Source organism: Ricinus communis, chromosome 2 (assembly GCF_019578655.1).
Source record: "Ricinus communis isolate WT05 ecotype wild-type chromosome 2, ASM1957865v1, whole genome shotgun sequence".
Taxonomy (NCBI): domain Eukaryota; kingdom Viridiplantae; phylum Streptophyta; class Magnoliopsida; order Malpighiales; family Euphorbiaceae; genus Ricinus; species Ricinus communis.
Window position 1 is genome coordinate 4,737,151 of NC_063257.1, and position 18,319 is coordinate 4,755,469.

Sequence of the window (18,319 nt, forward strand, 5' to 3'; positions counted from 1 at the left end):
TCAAATGTTCTAATTGGAATAAAGTCCCACTAAAACAATGAACTCAGTAAATTATAAGATGAGTGGTAACTTTTAATTTTACTTATAGAATTTATCTTTTTTGATACATTAGTAAAATCATGAATAATTATATTTGATTATTAATAATTTGTTACCCGAATGCATTTCTTACACAAAAGACAGGTTGACAATGTAAATTTTTCATATAAAATTGGACAATCTTTTTTGTTTTTTTCTTGGGTCAAAAGAACATTTTTTCTTTTTAGAGAAAAAAGCAGAGAATAATTCTGGCGGGTATATTAGAGAGAATATGCCAAAACCGTGTATCCAATGTGCATTAAAAAGAATAAATAAAGAGACGTAAAGTTGCCAAGTGGAGGCAGTTGTCTGGCACAGAACGACGACATTTAGGAAAATCCTAACCACCGATACAGCAACACAACCAACAACCTTACGTGTACGTGCTTCTTTCTTGAGCTGAGGCATGTGTGGCGAAACTGCGAATCGAAAGCCGAAAACATTTATGGTATAATTTAATTTATTATTATTATAGAGCGAGCGCACGCAAGTACGGACCGCTTTCACGTTCTCCAGGCGGACTGCCGAATAAGCAGCAAAGTTAGTCAATGAACAAATATAAATTCAAATAAAGAAAGCAAATGTCAGTTTTATTATTTTCCCCAAATGCTAATTCTTTTTTTTTAATAAATCCTCCTTCAAAAGTTTCCTTCCTTTCCATTTCTACATTTAATTCTTTTAATAATAATTTATGTAAACCTCCTCATTTTATACCACCGTTTCACCACCACCACCACCATCTTCTTTACTCTCCGTATCGTAATCGTAGTTGTAATCGTGCCTCCTCTGTTGTTCGCTTCTCTTCTCTCACAGGTATGTTCTGATTGAAGACGAATTGATTTATCTTCTTGTATTGTATTATGATTAAAGATTTTTAATTTTATAAAATGGGATGACGCAGATATGGATGCCCCAGCTGTACAAAGTCTCTACCCATTGCACCGTACTAAAATTATTCACCTGGTTTGTGTTGTGTTGTTGCTAAATTTTCAATTAATTTAATTCACTTTCTTTTGCTTTTCCTAAAAGTTATTTTAATAAAAATGTGGTACAGGTGAGGCATGCACAGGGGATTCACAATGTAGAAGGCGAGAAAGATCACAGTGCATATTTATCTGAATCACTTTTTGATGCCCATCTCACCCCTCTTGGTTGGCAGCAGGTGTTTTTTTTTTTTTTTTAAATCAATTAAAGAAAGATTTGCTGGCTTTTCCTTTATGTCTATTATGGATGATTGGTGAACTTTTTAGCTATTTTTCATTTTTTTAATATTAGAAAAAGAACATTTCTTTTAGTTTTTCAATTAGTTTTATTTTTAAAAATTATTATCATGTATATAAAAACAAAATGTGGTTCATCTTTATAGTTTTGAACTTGTATACTATTTCCTTTTTCGGATGGATATTGATTTTGTGAAACCATAAACTCAGGTTGAGAATCTGCGCAAGCATGTTAGAGCAAGTGGGCTTAATAAGAGAATTGAATTGGTCATTACTTCCCCTTTGTTAAGGTATTCGCTTTCTGAAAAACTGAAATTTTTTATTAATGCTTTCATGATTTTCTCCGAGTAGATTTTTCAAATTTTATTTTAATCTTTGTTTATTAAGGTTATGACTCTTGTTCTAAATGTCTATTACGCAGAGAAACTGTTTTTTTATTTTTCCCCTCTTTGGGGCTCCATATGGTGTTAGACAAATTGGAATTATATGCTTGGTTGACAAGTGTATAGTATAATAATATGGATGTTAGAGAATTTCAAATGATTGCGGAAAATAACTTTAATTAGCATGCCTATATCTTTTATAAGGAAAGCAGCCAGTAAATGATAATTCAAAGGCAGCCATAATACCAAATTGCTATAATTTCTCTTTCAATGCTTTTAAGAACTCAATTTAAGTTTTCAAGAAGAGCCTCGTAGCATGTGCAATGAAATTTTATCTCAAGTTTTTGAAGGAATTGCTCTTGTATATCACATTTTTTAAAGAAGTAAAACATTAACTCATTCGGGCTGGTTTCTCATGTATTGCTGGGATGCCATTTGTTTTCTCCACAAAGGAATTTTTATGTCTGGAAAGTCTTTTTGCTGGAAACTAGAAGTTAGAGTTTGTGATGGGGGTTTCTATTGCCTAAGTTTGTTATGTTTTACTTACTGAGTAAAGCTTGGCATTTCATGCAATTTCTATCAAAGATCCTGTGGTTTTGAGTCTATGATCTGAAAAATACATTGTAGGACCATGCAGACTGCAGTTGGAGTGTTTGGTGGTGAAGGGTACACTGATGGCGTAGAGGCCCCTCCACTTATGGTGGAAAATGCAGGCAAAAGTAACCATCCTGCAATTTCAAGTCTAAACTGCCCTCCTTTTGCAGCATCTGAGCTTTGTCGAGAACATTTGGTATTTCTTAATACTTAATGCCATAAGTTAAACTTTAAATTTAAACATTTGTAGAATATGTATTGGTCTTGTTGTGCGCATCAGATTTATGGAACAGATTATTATATTCTGTATCTAACACTTAGTTCCCAGCTTGTTAGGATAGAATCGTCTTTGCTGATAGTTATTTTGATTTCAATTCTTTTTCTTTCAAACTACAGGGAGTTCATCCTTGTGACAGGAGAAGAAGCATCAGCGAGTATAAGCCTCTTTTCCCTGCGATCGACTTTTCACTGGCAAGTAATTTATCGAAGTTACTATTCCTTTTGTGGTCTTGCAGTTTGATTTCTTGAATACTGGGTTGACCCTGAGCAGTTTGTTCTGGTATTTGCATAGATTGAAAGTGATGCTGACACTTTGTGGACGGCCAATGTCAGAGAGGCGAATGAACACGTTGCTGCTAGGGGGCAAAAGTTCTTGAACTGGTGATTACTTTGTTTATAGTTATTCTATACCTTATAATTGTCTCAAACCTAAGAACTGAAGGTTTATATGGAGAAAACGGATTGCTGCTTCAATTATGAAATAAACTAAAGTGGGGCACATTACAGGGGGATCATGCTGTTGTAGGGTTATACACACTGGTCTATATTTCAGAGCTAGCTTTAACAATATGTTCTTCCAGCTTTTATAGTTTTGTATTTACATTATTTAGGTCTTTGATGTTAGCCTTTTCTATCAAATTCCATCTAATTACCTATTTTTGTTATGTACCTTTATCAGTAATTCTTTGGGTTATTAGCGTCTAAGAAAGAGAACTGTGACTAGGCATACGGCTGTTGGCACATGTGTAGATTACTAATGAATTAATTATTTAAATCCTTTTATAACTTGGTTCAGGTTGTGGACAAGGAAAGAGAAGGAGATTGCTGTTGTGTCACACAGTGGATTCTTGTATCATACATTAAGAGTGTTTGGTAATGATTGTCATCCATCTGTGACGAGTGAAATTTGCACACAGTAAGCAAACAACTTTAGATGTCATTTTCTTATTATTTATAAATAAATATTAACTTGAGACTTTCAGAGCTTCCTGCTGGATATGCACTTTCAGGCTGTTAGCTTGGTTTTGGTTCCTGCTTTTAACCCTCATGTTTGTGATGATCATATATATGTTTAATTAGGATGCAGCTTTTGATATTGTACATTGCATCAGATGCTTCTCTTATTAAATTTGTCTCTTGATGATTCTCTGTTGCTACCTAGATTTCCAATTAAGGTTCTTTATGTAACAACCTTCTTGATGACTTGTTGCATTCTTTTGGGTTTTGGGAAAATAAGTTTTTCCAGAAATAAGTGACATTTGTTCCTGGCTGCGTAGATGGTAAAGTTTGTTAGCTAAATGAGGTTGAAAGAAGAAATTGATTTCCAAATGGAAGTATGTTTGATTTATGTGATTCTCTAGTTAGTTCTATCGTAGGGAAAATGATGGTTTTCCCTTTGAATGCATCTGCTTCCTTTTTATTTCTTTTAATGCTAATCAGATGAATCTTACCTGTACATGCAGCTTTGCTAATTGTGAGCTTCGATCAATGGTAATTGTTGATAAAGGGTGAGCATTTTTTGAAAAAGCTAGGGCACACCTAATTCTTGAAGTGATGCAAGGAACTCATAATTCTATTTCTTCTGCAGTATGATGGGATCGGACCCTGCAACCACTAACTATCCTGGAAAAATTCCTAGTGGCCGTGATCTTCCAAGTGATATTGCATAGGAGAAGCACCCATAGCTCGTAGACTGAAGAAACTCAGTTCTTTTTTGCAGCATCTCCATCAATTTTTTTCTTTAAAATTGATTTTTACCAGTAGTTACTTAAATAATCACCACAGAAGAACTAGATCATTGAAAAAATTTGTGAGCTTCCTAGCTGTGTGTAGAAAATTTGAGATCTGTTTTCTCAAAGGAGACAAAATATTATTACTTGAGGAGATTTGTAGGCATCGATTCTTTTCAAAATGAGGCTAAGGTTCAGTTAGCTTTAGCTGTTTGTGATGGCTTCGAATGGATATGATAATTATATGCAATAAATTAATAAATATACATATTTGGAATTTGCCTTTTTTCTTCCAGGTTTAATTGTATTACGATAATTGTCATGTATTATTATAAACATTTATACCTAGTAGCCTCATCAAAGTTGGACTGCAAGTGCAACTTTGAACTTGAAGGAATTTGGGTGACTGCCAGACTTTCGCAGGGAAATTTCATTTTCACTCGCCTGCTTTTAAGGCTCTTAGGTATGGAAATTCCAAGAATGTTGTTGGATACGCCCTCCAATTGCAAGTAAACGGTAAACTTTCGATGATGTTATGGTGGTTCATTAAATATTCATAAAATAGAAAAAAAGAAATCACTCAAGGGATAGTATGATTCATATAAAAATAATTATTTACTTAGTATTATGTAATCATTTATGCAATGACTAATTATATCTATCATTACCTAAGTTGACATATTATTGTGGGTCTTAATGACTGTGTAGCCGTCATTCACTTAAATTGAACGCTTCAATGGACACCCAGAAGCCAAAAGCTTTTATAAATTTGTAATGTAAATGGCATATTAGTCAAGTAAGAATGATGTCAATGGATTTTGTATATTGACCGGTTATTGAAAGGCATTTTTAAGGACGAATCTTGAAGTAGTCCAACGAATTGCAAGCGCAAGATTTTCGTCGCTAATAATTCTGGTATTTGTCGCCAGTCATTCTGCATTCCGAGATCCTCTGGCGAACCATGGCAACGTAAAACCCCCTGTCGTCAATAATCTGCAACTGCTATTGTATTTTATGATCGGCTACGAGTACTGATTCTTCTTATACGGAATTTCGTCTTCATGACGGCTATTTTGGGCGCTGCGAGTTGTCCAATTATGAAACAAATTTTTATTAGAGATGTTAAATCTAATATAGATAAGTTGGGAACTTTTAATTACTGTTAAAAAAGTATGGCTCATCGTCTATATCAAATTGATTTTGTAAAATGTAAGTACAGATTTGAGAATCGTGAACTTCGCTTGTTGGTCATGGATGATAATAAAAGGTGAGCTTGTATTTTTTAATGTGGAACTGCCAATAGAAGTGCTGATTTTGGCGTTATTTCAAGCAAACAGTAACTCGTGCGGCACACATCCAAGGTGCTCCACAGCCACAGGCATCTATTTGCGGTCTATGGATATGCTTTTTAGTTATTTACTTTATGTAAGAATGGAATCATCCACTACCAACATATATGCTTGTCAATTTTGGATTTACTAAATTTTTGTCCATTGAATTTGAGGTACCTTTTGGGGCACTTACCTTCGCATTACATGCAAATTCATCACGTAACATAATGCAAATTGTATTAATTCAAACACGAAAATTTTTATATTGGAAATGTCACATTTTTTTTCTTTCCCAAAGGACCTTCTATATGCCAATATTCAGCAGGACACCACCTAACACGCAGACAAAGTTCCATATGCTTATGAAGAATAAAAGCAAAAGACAAAAAAGAAAGAAAGAATCAATACAATTAAACCATGTGATTTTATAGGCCAAAATCCACTCCGACTATGATTGCCCGACAAGTATAAATCCCACCAAGATAGAAAGAAGAAGGAAGAAAACTGCAGCCAAAATGTTGAAGTTGAAGGACTTGGCAGATTTCCCGCCACCAACCACACCATTTGTGTTCATTTTTTTACTCTTCTCTAAGGAAGAGGTTGAAGCAGGCTGGCCTGGAACTGCTACATCCCAAAAAGATTTAGCAATTAGTGATGGGGCTTCTGCCTCTGGTTGGAGAATTGTTGAGGTATCAGTTGGGACTTCCATGGACATCAACTCCACACAATGATCTTTTAGGACCTAACATAAAGCATGAAAACAACGCTGCACTCAAAACATTTAAAAAAATAAATAAAACGAATGCTATCACAAACAGCATTCTTTTATATAAATTTAGCACTGGATCTTGAATGTGACTAGGATTAAAATTAAAAATCCTGCTCGCCAAGTCACTAGCACAAACCTCAAGTCTCTCAGATGGTTGTAAGTAGTCACATATAAATGTACCACCTGACCAAGGAATAAATACTCTCCGTGGGAATGCAAGGCTGCATGTATCCCTGTTATACATTTTACAAGAGCAAATATGATGAGCCCCGGAGGTCATGTTCTGGAACAAAATAATTACCAAAGTTTCAAACTAGTCATTCACAAAGGGCAAGATAAACTCGTTAATTTTGACTGACAGCAAGCTAAGAATGCAGCAAGAATAGAGTTCGAATGACAGTGACTACGTCTTGGATGTATGTGGATAACAGATTGAATCACAACCAATCATGAAAGCTAAAGGGACTACAAGAAAACTTCCTATGTCCATCATAGCTGCCTCCTAGAAGTTATGTAACTACACCAGCAATGGGGTGTCTTCACCTCTGTGTGTGTGTGTGTGTGTGTGTGTGTGTGTGTGTGTGTGAGAAAGAGAGAATTCTATGTTATGCAAGCAATAGTGCCAAACTAGAGTCCCTTGGCATCGAGGCATTAAATCAGAATAGAATTTCATTTACAATAGCCCACAGTGCATCCTCATTTTGTGTTTGTGTTTGAGCGAGAGGAAAGGAGTACAACAATGGGGAAACTGAAAGGCCACATGTCTCAAAGTGATAAGAGTACCGGTTAGACACACTTACCAGAGAGCCATTCGCCAATGCAGGACAGAGTTTACATGCCATAAAGCATTTTGAAGTTTGTGGCAAATTTAAAATGTATCAATTAGACCCGTTTGTAGGTCTGGAGATTCCCCTGTCCCAAGCCATTAAAGGTTGCGCATGGGCAAGGGGTTGCCCCAAGGTCCAGCCCAAATTAAGGCTACACTCTAAAGTGGACCAGGCCTGAATTTACATTTGTATGAGGCTCAGCCCGCCCAACATAAAACCTAACAAGAAGCTACCAAACAAGCAAACCTAAAAACCATGTCAACAATCCATAGCTGATAAGATCAGCTAATGACCATTGGATCGAACTGTGTCATATTATACAGACCAAACTGTGACAACACAACCACCAGCAGAACCAAACTGCGCACTAACGCCTGCAACCAAACAAGAGCCACTACAAACAAAGCAAGAGTTGAAGTAACTAGACTTGGCCAAAGGGCCGGTTCGAACTGTGAACCAAACCAGATCTGGACCGGTCAAACCCAGAATCGGTCCTTAGTCAATGGAGTCAATGGTCCGGTTCATGAACTGACTTTATCATTAGAGTGGCCCGGCCAGAACCCTACTAGCGCCAATAATGCTCTCTCTCTCTCATAGGAACCTAACTTGGATCATCAAGCTTCATCACTAGCTATTCTAGTGCCCACATGAGACCCATTTAGGATCCATACAAGTCGTGCATTTCCAAACAATTTGGGTTGTATTACAGTCAGATTGTACCATGTGAGAAATGTTTACCCAAACAAGCCATAAAGTAAACCAAAAGGACTAACATTACCAAAGAACATTGTATCAGAAAGAAAAGTCTAAAACCAATACCGTAATAGTGTTGATACTATCATGGTTAACACCTAAACAGTACTAATAATATAGCTGACACACCTCAATAAGCGCAGGACAAGTCTAGAGACAGGCTTCTCAGGTGTTTTTCCTTGGCTTGCATCCTGAACATCATTATCCATTGGACCCAGATCTTCATCAGCTTGATCGCAGATGATATCCAGTCTGCTTTGTAGACTCCTTATGATATCATCCTGATAATAGAATCGGTTGCACATGCGAAATGAGCAACAACTGTAAAGAGGGGAAAATAAGGGAGCATATACAATTTGCTAGTGACTGCAAAGAATCCTCAAATCACACATTTACTTCCGAAAGCTCAAATGTCCTGTCTAAAACTTGAAATAGTTAGCAAAGTTCATCAACTCAGTAGTGACTTATTCTAACAAGATGGACGAAAGCTAACAAATATTATTATCCTACAGGGACAAGAAGGTAGCATTCTTTGAGAAAAAGTGAGATACATCCTTGTATATCGGAGCCTCCTAAACATGCATTAAGCATGTGTGTGATTTTTTGGGGAAATGAAAATGTCGATGACATACTTGCATTCACTTTTGCCAACATGTTGCACTCAACTAGTTCAGAATGCCTTGACAGTTGACACTAGCCCAAACACATCTTCCATACAGAATTAGTGGAGAACCATTGACAAAGCATTTCCCAAACTCAAAGCAGAGACAAAAAGTTTTAGACTATCCAATACAAATAGAGACCAAATTAAAAGCCACTATATACCTTTATATCAGCCACAGCCTGAGAAATTGATTCTTTTGAATTTGAGTATGCAAAAGAGCATACAGACCCACTGAACATAAGAACACCAATAACATCCTTGTTGCTGCATGCTTTATAGAATTAGAACAATTCATTAAATGTTAGAAACAACAATTTAAAGCAACAGAAGGAATTATCTTGTCAAATATTTTAACAGTATGAACACACCTTCACCTAATGTATTCTTCATGAATGGCAGAAGCAATTCAACTTCATGCAAACCCTCAGTGACACTTGATTCTTCATTAACAACCTAGAACCATACAAACTAATGAAATAACTCTTCACAGAAAACTGATATGAGAAACACCAAAAAATAAAAGTTTATCAAGATTCTGTTCCAAATATGTGTATAAATATTGTCCATCATGCCAGCAAAATGAGCAATAATATGTTGTAGACTAAAGTTTTTTTTTTTTTTTTTTGAAAATAGACTAAAGTTAATATAAGAGAATATGTAACATATTAATTTTTGCTTCACTTCCATCCATCACTACAGTTCTCTGTCACTTGTTACTTTATTTGATAAAAGCACAGGTTTTCAAAACTCAAATACACATTCACATTGCATGGTGTGGTGCAGCTGCAGGCATCATAAATCTTAAGACAGAAACCATCACATAAAGGAAATAGTTTTCCATCTTGACATCCTCTCGCGATATCAAACCACCTTGTAGTATAATTCGTAATCCATTTACCACTCCTTTTGAATGCACAAAAATACAATTTGGTGCTCTACATACTTGATCCACTGCATGACTTTATGCCTATCTGGTTCTCATTCCAAAATCATGAGCACAACTACCATACAGTAGTAAATTTTCATATCTATCAACAGGGTATTGATAGATCTCCACAACATGTTAATTTTGGAATGAAAATTTTCATAAGAAATGCTTTGACATACACTTGGCAGCTGTATTAGCAGTAGGCATCCACATATCATATGCAAGCATGGCTGTATTATTATGTCAGATGTAAATTGCTTTTATGTAACAACTCAGAGCAAATAAAAATAGATTTCAAAATCAGTAATGTCAGTTGCTTTTTACCAAATTTCCATCAATTAATGCCCTTGCACTGTTTAGCACTTTTGCATGAATTGAGATTCCATGATGGAGAATAGCACTCAGCATTGAGGAATTTGACGCATTTTCTCGACATATGGGCAGACTGGAAAACATAACTTCAAAATTAGTGCTAGCATTTTTGCTTATGAAATAATTAATAACTAAGCAAAGAACCAAAAGTCCAAAAGTTTAGGATATAATAAGCAGATTATAAGACTTGTGCAACATATTCTGATATCAGCTTGACCTACGATATTAGTCATAATCAGTTCATTGAACTTGTTACACAGGTTTTCACAGGTAAAAAGAGTTCCAAGCTGTAATTGGGTCACATATTAACATCAATAATGTCAATGGACTGGATTACAGATTTCAATTTTGTTCTTTTTTTAAATAATTATTATCTCCGATGACCAGAAGAAAGATGTAATCCTCACCCATTTAGGAAATGTACAAATGCATGTTTAGCATTTACCTCAGTTCAAAGTTGTATGTGCACCTAAATGTCCGAAGAGAACTTAAAACTCTCCCCATTTTAAAGTCACAAGGCCGTATGCTGCTTGCTGTAATGTTTGAAGCTAATACACAATTCCGACACGTCCACCTGAACAAATTCAAAACTCTGGTCAGCAGCAAGCACAAAAGATATGCTAACAAAAAGTAAGTTACTATTTTAGAGTACAAAAATGAAAAGGGTTAGTTAAATAAATACCTCATGGGGCTATAGCATATATGAATAAGCAACCTCTCATCCCAATCAGTCGCTGATATGGGTGCAGCTTCTGCAACTCCTTTTACTGTCTGCAAAAGCTATTCCGTCAATAATAACAGCGTATCAGCTCAATATCAATAGATTAAACTTCTCCATAACAAAATTCTGAAATATCATCAATATACACACAAACAAGTAAATGAGAAATGTGAAAGTTTACCTGGCTGAGAGTGATAGTAGAATTCTTGAACGAGGCATCGCTAACCCATACATAAATGCCAATGACCTTCATGCCACCCAACAACATTCTCGAGACCTTCATCCCAATTCGAAAACCCAATAATTAAGTTACAAATTTTTCTTTTAAGAAAAAACACGTGACTAAAAGTTTGTTTGATATAGACCTGACGAGCGTGCTCAGAGACCCAATCTTTATCAATGGCCAAAGTGGAAGAATCAGCAATCTGTGACTTTGATTTTGAGGAACCCTTTTTCTTGTCATCTTTGAAAGTATCGATAATCGAACAAGCTGGCTCTCCGGCGTCATTTGATGGTGTAGGGACTAAATCGTAGACGAAACCACGGTCTAATGCGGAGCTGAGCTTTCCTATTACCAGACCCACCTAATCAGGGAACGAAATGATTTAAGTTCTAGAAATTTTTTTCATTTATGAATGGAATATGAAATTGAGAAAAAGAGAGGGAGAGAAATGAGACCTGAGAGGTGAGACCCGATTGGCTGAGACGATTCTGGACTAAATTGAGTTGGGTTTCATCTCCAACCACAGCTTTCACCATTACTCTGCTCTAATTGAATCGATCACTAATTGAGATTATGTGTTCTGGATTCACAATTCTTGATCTGAATAATCAATCACCAACGGTTTTACAGACCACGCTCATAAAATCCAGCACAAACCAATTTCCTTTTTAATTATTTGGCGCGCGTCGCGTGTATGCGTCAGCGGCAGTGTTTTGGCATGAATCTTAGAATAAAGTTCATTTAGGCCCCTAAACTTATCGCTGAGCATTTATTGGTCCCTACTTTTCTCTTTTAGGCCAATTCAGCATACAACTTAGGACTTGTGGCTCAAATGGCCCATTTACTATATTTTTTATAATTGATGAATTATACCCATACAAAATCATCATCGAGCTGTAGAAATCAAAAACTATCTGTACTTTGGTGAGTTGGGGAATGAATTTCCGAAATAAGTGGCAATACTTGGCGAATTTAATTGGTGAGGAAAAAATACTTCTTTTCCTTTTATTTTTTTAGTTGTCTTTTATTTTTATGAGTGGATCTTTTCTCTTTTATTTTGTGTTTATTTTTCATTTAATGCAACACTCGTTTTTTTATTTTATTTTTAAGGAATAATTTCAATTAATTAAGGTTAAAACATGTTTATTTTGTTAAGGCTAATACCAATTAAGCAAAACTTGGTCTAGAAATTTGAGAAAATAATATCAAATTGGATTTCATTTGGTCATATAACAAAAAAATTTATTACTCATCTCTAATTTTCATGAATAATTTATTGTTTTAGTTTTTTATCTTTTACTCTTTAAAGATAGTTTTAAATAATCTCTCGATGAAGATAGTTTTAAAGATATTTTAATATTAAAATAGGATTTCACATTTGGAGCATAATCTTAAATTAAAAATTTAAAAAAGTATAACAAACTGTAGAAAAGATACGAAATAAATGAATGTGCAAAGTAGTTATTATAGTTCTAAGCAACAATGGATTCAAAGTCTATGATTTCCTAAATAATATATAATTCAAATCATGCATTAAATGCTAGAGATTTGCCACGTGCTCAAGTTGAGGCTCTACACATTATACATTATTTGTTAATTACCTCTTTGAAATCTAATTAATTATTTGCAGTGATAATAGAGATATTTTTCTAATTACATTTGCGTAGAAATACTAAAACTCTAATTGATTTCTTAATTTAGCATAAAAGTAAGACTATATATTAAAGCTCTAATCCACTAACCTAAAAGATTTTTTTTATTAATATTTATAAATTTATTTAAATTTGAAATTAACAATTTTTTTAACTAAAAAATATAATAGTTTAATATATATATATATATATTAACATAGTTGATAAAAGAAGAGGGATGTAAGTGTATTTGACTATTATGTTATGCTTAATTTTATTTAGTAGAAAAGTATAGTAGATTATCGAAATTGGAAAAAATGGTAAACATAATTATTAGAAATATAAGGACTTTTTAATGAAAAAAGAAATCTAAGGATTTTTATAATAAGAAGAAAAGATATAAGGATCTTAAATTGGTTATAACTCTAATAATAATATAAAAGAAAAGATCACCCTGCACAATTAGAGCACTTTTCTCACACCTTTGAAATTATTTTGTCTTGTTACTCAATCAAACCAACCAACTATTGGACCCCATTATTACTCATCCATATCTATAGCCCCACTCGGCCGCAACCTAAAAATGCCATTATCTTCTTCTTCTTCTTCCTACAAACCCTAACCTTAGAAAAAGAGACCAATGGAGAACTTGTCCTACTCTTCATATCCAGATTCGGCCAACTCCTCGCCACACTCACGCGACGTGGACGAGACTCACTCATTTGAGGAGCCACCACCAGCAGCAGTATCCAGTAATAATAATAACTACAAAGTAAAATTCATGTGCAGTTACGGTGGTAAAATCCAACCCAGACCTCACGACAACCAACTCGCTTATATCGGTGGCGATACCAAAATCCTAGCCGTTGAACGCAACATCAAGTTCTCTCTTTTTATTAGCAAATTTGCTTCTCTTTGTAACACTGATCATCATCACATATGCTTTAAGTACCAGTTACCTGGCGAAGATCTCGACGCTTTGATATCTGTCACTAATGATGAAGACCTCGAGCATATGATGCTTGAATACGACCGCTTGTATCGCGCTTCTGCTAAGCCTGCCAGATTAAGGTTGTTTTTGTTTCAATTGAATCCGAGTAATAGTTTCGGATCCGATGACGCGAAATCGGAGCGTCAGTGGTTTGTTGATGCTTTGAATTCTGTGCCGGTGCAGGTCTCGCCGGGAAATGCGGACTTTCTGTTTGGATCAGAAAAGGCGGTTACGGTGGAGGAGAATCAACAGATTTCTCCAGATTTAGAGAGATTGCAAATTGCCGATACACATGAGCATGTTTTTAATAGGAAGATTGAGGAGGCAAATTCTAGGGTTTATCCTGTAGAGTATCACCAGCAGAAAGTCGGTGAAATTGCTACTCCACCTGCGGCGCAGGTTGCAATGCCGGTACTAATGCAGGTTCCTGCGCCTTACTTGCCCGAAAGACACGTCAGCTATGCCATTCCTGGAAATGAGCAGACAGTTTATCAAGTACCTTATCATCACACTCCAACGACATTGAGACCGGTGATCGGACAAGTAGGTCAAGGCTGTTATGGGATGCAGCAGCCAGTGTATAATATGGTCCCACCACCACTAACGACGTCAGCAACAGCAGTAGCTTCACTTCCACAACAACAGCAGCAGCAGCAACTTGGGATGTATAGTGAAGGGACTGGGATGGTGCAAATGCAACCAAAAGTTGAGCAAGGGTATCTGCAGGTTGGTTATGATAGCGCAGGGAGGCAGGTTTATTATACACAGCAATTTCAGGCCATGGCTGCACCACCACCAGCTACTGTGCCGGTGGGTGCTGCCCTAAATCAAGATGGTATGGTTCAGGTTGTTGGTGGTGGTGCTAATGTAATGGGCCCACAAACTTCATCTGTGTGATTTTTCTGGTTATAAATTATTGGTTAGAATTATATAGTTAATTACAATAAAAAAATGATTTTTGCACAGGTGAACTTTAGTGCGTTCTGTTGTGGAACTAACTTTGATGTGCTGGTTTACTCACTTTGACATTGTTTAATGTGTAATCACTGATGATTTTATGATTAGATTATTGCACTTTGTTGTAGTTGCTAAACATGGCAGTGCAGTTAATTTTCTTGCTGTTTGTGCTTGATCATTCTTGGAATATATATAAATATATTTTCTTTGGATGGAATTTAGCTGTGAACAATGCAGGTTTGGATGGATTAGAATAATGAATGATGCTTCGATACTGAAACTTTGGCCTGTGCTTTTGAGCTTGATGGATATAATTGGGGATTTTAATATTGTTGGAGGAAACATATACCAAAGTGCTTGTTTGGACGTGGAGACAGGATGAAGTCAATGTAGAAGAGCAAATAAATGGAAAGTGATAGTGGTGGAGATGGAGCGTCTGACATGGGCATACCCATGTGATGGGGCTCATGGAAACAACTGGAAGCGCAAACGACGCTCCCCTTAACTCTTTGCTGCTGCTTATTTAATATTGCCATCAACTCGGTGATAAGGCGTCCTTACTATCAAACTTTCCCCCTTTTGGACATGGAGAATATTTAAATTTCATCCCTTTATTGAAGAAATATACATGACAGAGACAGAGCAACACTAGTATGTTTATAGATAAAACTTGGGAGAATCAGAGCAGTCTTTTTCTTTTATTAGCCGATGAAACATCATCACATTATTTAAGCATTAGCTTGTCTAAGTAGGCTATCGCTACATATAATGTGCCATTTTGTGGCTGGTGGAGTGCACGACTCGTCTTTTCATTAACTTGCATAGAGCTATTTATTTCAGTGTCCACAGCCACCGTGACACCCACCACAACCACCACCTCTACAGCCCCCTCCCCCTCCCCCACATCCACCGCAACCCCCGCAATGACTACTCTTCACTATATCTCCTATACAGTAGTCGCTAGGTAGGCAATGACTACTCTTCACAATATCTTCTGCGGTGTATGTGCAATGACTACCCTTCACTGTTTCTGCTGCAATGCCAACTTGATTGTAATTACTCCCTCCGTTACAATTTCCCCCTCCATTGTAATTGCTCCCTCCATTACAATTTCCTCCGCCATTGTAATTGCTCCCTCCGTTACAATTTCCCCCACCATTGTAATTGCTCCCTCCATTACAATTTGCCCCTCCGTCCATCTTCATTTCATGTACAGCACTATAATTACTCCCTCCATTAAAATTCCCACCTCCGTCCATTTTAACCAAGTTCATTATAAATGGTGCTAGGATTGGAGGAGTGAAAGATATTGCAATGCGTAGATTGATGGGCTGGGAACCCACAGTTCTGGAATGTGGCATCAGTTCAAACCATTTCTCGACTGAAAGTGGTGAACCTGGTTTCACAAGGTCCTGTAAGGAGATTGATGCTGTCCCTAACATTTTGGCAGGACTTGCAGCACGCAGAACAGTAGGTGAATATGACGCGAGTTCACAGACGAGTTCTCCCACCGGTTCGCATTGGAAAACAGCAATTTGTTTCTCCCCTGTGTCGAACGAGATATTTAATCTCGTCTTGCCATGGAAAAATGTGTCTGGTTGTTTCTTACTGAATGTTGCAATGAGGTTTCCTCTATGCTCAGCTGGTAAGTCTCCGACCCCAACAATTTCTAGCATAACCTGAAAAAGTTAGCAATATATAATATCATATAAGCACCTTGTCTTAGCATTTGTCTCTTCATAAACAAACATAATCATTTTAAATACAAAATTCAACAAAACAAGGTTATTTGAGTATACCTCCGCAAACAATTTTTTGGAAATTGTAATCGTACTTTTATACTCACTGAAGTCAACCCCCTTCTTGCCCGATGTGTCCAGCTTTCTCGCATCGGTTGCGAGAAGAGACGGAGCCCTGCCTCTATACATAGCTCCTGCCCTCCAATACCTAGAACCGAATGTCTCTCCCCATTGCTTTGTGGTTCCTGAAAATCCAGTATCTAGCTTTTTACCTTTGGTTCTATCAGAATCGGTGTCATCATGCTCTAACACCCTCCCTATTATTGCCACCAGATCTTTGCAATAGGCCACGGGGTGCAGTTGGTGAGAGTGCCAGATGAGGTCAATGTCATAAGTTGGAACGCAGAACTGCCTGATTGACCTCTCTTGATTTCTTTTGATCAAATGCAGAAATCCCTTATATCTAGCCACAGATTCTTGAAGAAAGCTATCGTCATTCATATGGGCTCTGGATACCTGTCACAACCATTGAAATCAAAGTTAATTTCTTAAGCTTGATGTCAGAATATAAAAACCAAAAATCAACGTCTTATGCTATATTTTCCATCACCTGATAATAGAATGGACTCTGCCTTTTGACAGCAGAAATTAGATCATAATTGGTGCTTTTCTGAGCTTGCTGAACATTGTCCCCACTAGCCACTGATATCTGAGAGCTCAATTTCAGTTCATATGGTTCGTTAGGATACATCCTATTCCAAATTTCTTCAGTTTGCTTTTTGCAGGTTGCTTGAGTAGAGGATACAATATTCCAGTTGCCGAGGATTTTGCCATAGAATTCCTTACAGTCCTTAATGTAATGCACCTGAAAAAAACCCACAATCAAGTCAATGTAATCCCCAATGTTTTTCAGAGACTATATCAATATTACGTCTATACTTAATTTTACGCACCGGGTTGAGCCTATGACAATGCCAAATCCATTCACAATCAAGTGGCACAACCAAAGGACCTTCTGAAACTTGAGCCTGCAGATGTTTGGCAAGCAAAGGAAGCCAGCAATATCTGTACCTAAATTCGCCAATAAATACACCTTCAGATAATAAAAGAGAAATTAATATAGCTTTCGTTTTAGTAACAAATCTTCTTGGATTAAAGACATTGAAAGACCATTAATTTCAGCATCCTCAAGTTGCACGACTATGTACAGTGCATGTACTTACCTGTAAATGGCCCGGTCTAAAGCAGGACCCTCGTAGAGTTCTCGGTGCTTGTCAACCTCTGCTAGAAAACTTAGCTGCTGTTTAGCTGCAGCTACTAAGTCTACAGTGATTGAAATCTTTTGTGCCTCAGCCCACTCCACTTCATGCAACTTCTCCATCCTTAACTTGAACAACTAACCTGAGAACTAATACAAGGAAAACTATTCTGCTGCGTAATCTCGACCAGAGGTAAACACTTGCCTTCCAATTCCTGTCAATTGAATGTGGTGTCTGGTTGGATATTTATAAGCTCAGAGTTCGAGATTAGTTTCCTATCTATGAGATGGGAAGCATATAGTAAAAGCAAACACGGCTGCGCTTCCTCAAACTATGTATCATGTCTTAGGTACCTTCCTGAAGATAGGACTTAATTTCTGGAAATTCAGAAAGCGTTACTAAACGGCTCTAGTTTCCTTGGCAGACCACCATCTTTCATGAGTTGCTTGTGAAGGACAACTTGTTTTGGATAAATGTGACAAGTTTTTAAGACTGTAAGAGAAGACGTTCTAGTCTGAGAAGAAGACCAAGAAACATAAAGGAAAAGAAAGGTAGTGTTGTTATTTTATGTTTATAATAGTCCACTAGGACATCCAGTTGCAATGCTGCTGGTATTTTCCGAGGTTGTTCTTGCATTTGGGCTCAGGATAAGCTGGCATGATTAGCTACATTAGCTTTGGTTAACTGGTCTTAATTCCCTATTATTGATCTTGGTGTCTTCTTACACGGTATCATATTGTTGATTGACAAGTAAAACTAATGTGGTAAAATTATATCCATAAATTAAATAATTGGCCGCTGCTAAAGTGCTAATGCTAGTAAGAAAATGTAAACTACTACTGGATAAAACATTTGTGCTTCTTACACTGA

The 18,319-nt window shown here is 36.6% G+C and overlaps 4 protein-coding genes across 6 annotated transcripts; 2 read left to right on the top strand and 2 right to left on the bottom strand.

The window, feature by feature from the left end:
• The first annotated feature begins 390 nt into the window (after positions 1-390).
• LOC8280323 (phosphoglycerate mutase-like protein 1) lies at positions 391-4,563 on the top strand. 2 transcript variants are annotated; one of them, XM_015724287.3, is made up of 10 exons: positions 391-891; positions 980-1,041; positions 1,133-1,240; positions 1,509-1,588; positions 2,309-2,471; positions 2,672-2,746; positions 2,847-2,935; positions 3,351-3,470; positions 4,018-4,045; positions 4,143-4,563. In XM_015724287.3, the coding sequence occupies exons 1-10, from the start codon at positions 660-662 to the stop codon at positions 4,170-4,172; spliced, it is 987 nt and encodes a 328-aa protein (XP_015579773.1). In that variant the 5' UTR covers positions 391-659; the 3' UTR covers positions 4,173-4,563. The 2 variants fall into 2 exon arrangements, with proteins under 2 accessions (XP_015579773.1, XP_015579772.1); XM_015724286.3 differs by having other exon boundaries at positions 397-891; positions 4,018-4,062.
• A 1,263-nt stretch (positions 4,564-5,826) lies between these two features.
• Positions 5,827-11,559, bottom strand: LOC8280324 (protein odr-4 homolog). Of its 2 annotated transcripts, none has more exons than XM_002527295.4 (11): positions 11,328-11,559; positions 11,015-11,233; positions 10,831-10,926; positions 10,611-10,699; positions 10,374-10,502; positions 9,881-10,001; positions 8,997-9,081; positions 8,790-8,899; positions 8,094-8,245; positions 6,521-6,617; positions 5,827-6,357 (listed from the first exon to the last, which is right to left on the bottom strand). In XM_002527295.4, the coding sequence occupies exons 1-11, from the start codon at positions 11,406-11,408 to the stop codon at positions 6,064-6,066; spliced, it is 1,473 nt and encodes a 490-aa protein (XP_002527341.1). In that variant the 5' UTR covers positions 11,409-11,559; the 3' UTR covers positions 5,827-6,063. The 2 variants fall into 2 exon arrangements, with proteins under 2 accessions (XP_002527341.1, XP_015579794.1); XM_015724308.3 differs by having other exon boundaries at positions 10,611-10,708; positions 11,328-11,558.
• Positions 11,560-13,006: 1,447 nt separating this feature from the next.
• On the top strand, positions 13,007-14,587 carry LOC8280325. The gene has a single exon (XM_002527296.4). It carries the CDS (start codon positions 13,144-13,146, stop codon positions 14,389-14,391), a length of 1,248 nt encoding a protein of 415 aa, XP_002527342.1. The 5' UTR covers positions 13,007-13,143; the 3' UTR covers positions 14,392-14,587.
• A 457-nt stretch (positions 14,588-15,044) lies between these two features.
• Positions 15,045-17,676, bottom strand: LOC8280326 (glycine-rich domain-containing protein 1). The gene is made up of 5 exons (XM_002527297.3): positions 17,414-17,676; positions 17,144-17,261; positions 16,801-17,055; positions 16,251-16,706; positions 15,045-16,130 (listed from the first exon to the last, which is right to left on the bottom strand). Exons 1-5 carry the CDS (start codon positions 17,569-17,571, stop codon positions 15,288-15,290), a joined length of 1,830 nt encoding a protein of 609 aa, XP_002527343.1. The 5' UTR covers positions 17,572-17,676; the 3' UTR covers positions 15,045-15,287.
• Between the last annotated feature and the right edge of the window lie 643 nt (positions 17,677-18,319).

Bases quoted from the DNA above. Each gene is read 5' to 3' on its own strand.
- LOC8280323 (XM_015724286.3), top strand. From the start codon at position 660: ATGTCAGTTTTATTATTTTCCCCAAATGCTAATTCTTTTTTTTTAATA. The intron at 892-979 runs GTATGTTCTGAT...GGGATGACGCAG, and splicing joins TCGCTTCTCTTCTCTCACAG to ATATGGATGCCCCAGCTGTA. The intron at 1,589-2,308 runs GTATTCGCTTTC...AATACATTGTAG, and splicing joins ATTACTTCCCCTTTGTTAAG to GACCATGCAGACTGCAGTTG.
- LOC8280324 (XM_015724308.3), bottom strand. From the start codon at position 11,408: ATGGTGAAAGCTGTGGTTGGAGATGAAACCCAACTCAATTTAGTCCAG. The intron at 10,709-10,830 runs GTAAACTTTCAC...TTGACGGAATAG, and splicing joins CTACTATCACTCTCAGCCAG to CTTTTGCAGACAGTAAAAGG. The intron at 10,503-10,610 runs GTATTTATTTAA...GAATTTGTTCAG, and splicing joins ATATGCTATAGCCCCATGAG to GTGGACGTGTCGGAATTGTG.
- LOC8280325 (XM_002527296.4), top strand. From the start codon at position 13,144: ATGGAGAACTTGTCCTACTCTTCATATCCAGATTCGGCCAACTCCTCG.
- LOC8280326 (XM_002527297.3), bottom strand. From the start codon at position 17,571: ATGGAGAAGTTGCATGAAGTGGAGTGGGCTGAGGCACAAAAGATTTCA. The intron at 17,262-17,413 runs GTAAGTACATGC...TGGCGAATTTAG, and splicing joins TTAGACCGGGCCATTTACAG to GTACAGATATTGCTGGCTTC. The intron at 17,056-17,143 runs GTGCGTAAAATT...GGTTTTTTTCAG, and splicing joins ATTGTCATAGGCTCAACCCG to GTGCATTACATTAAGGACTG.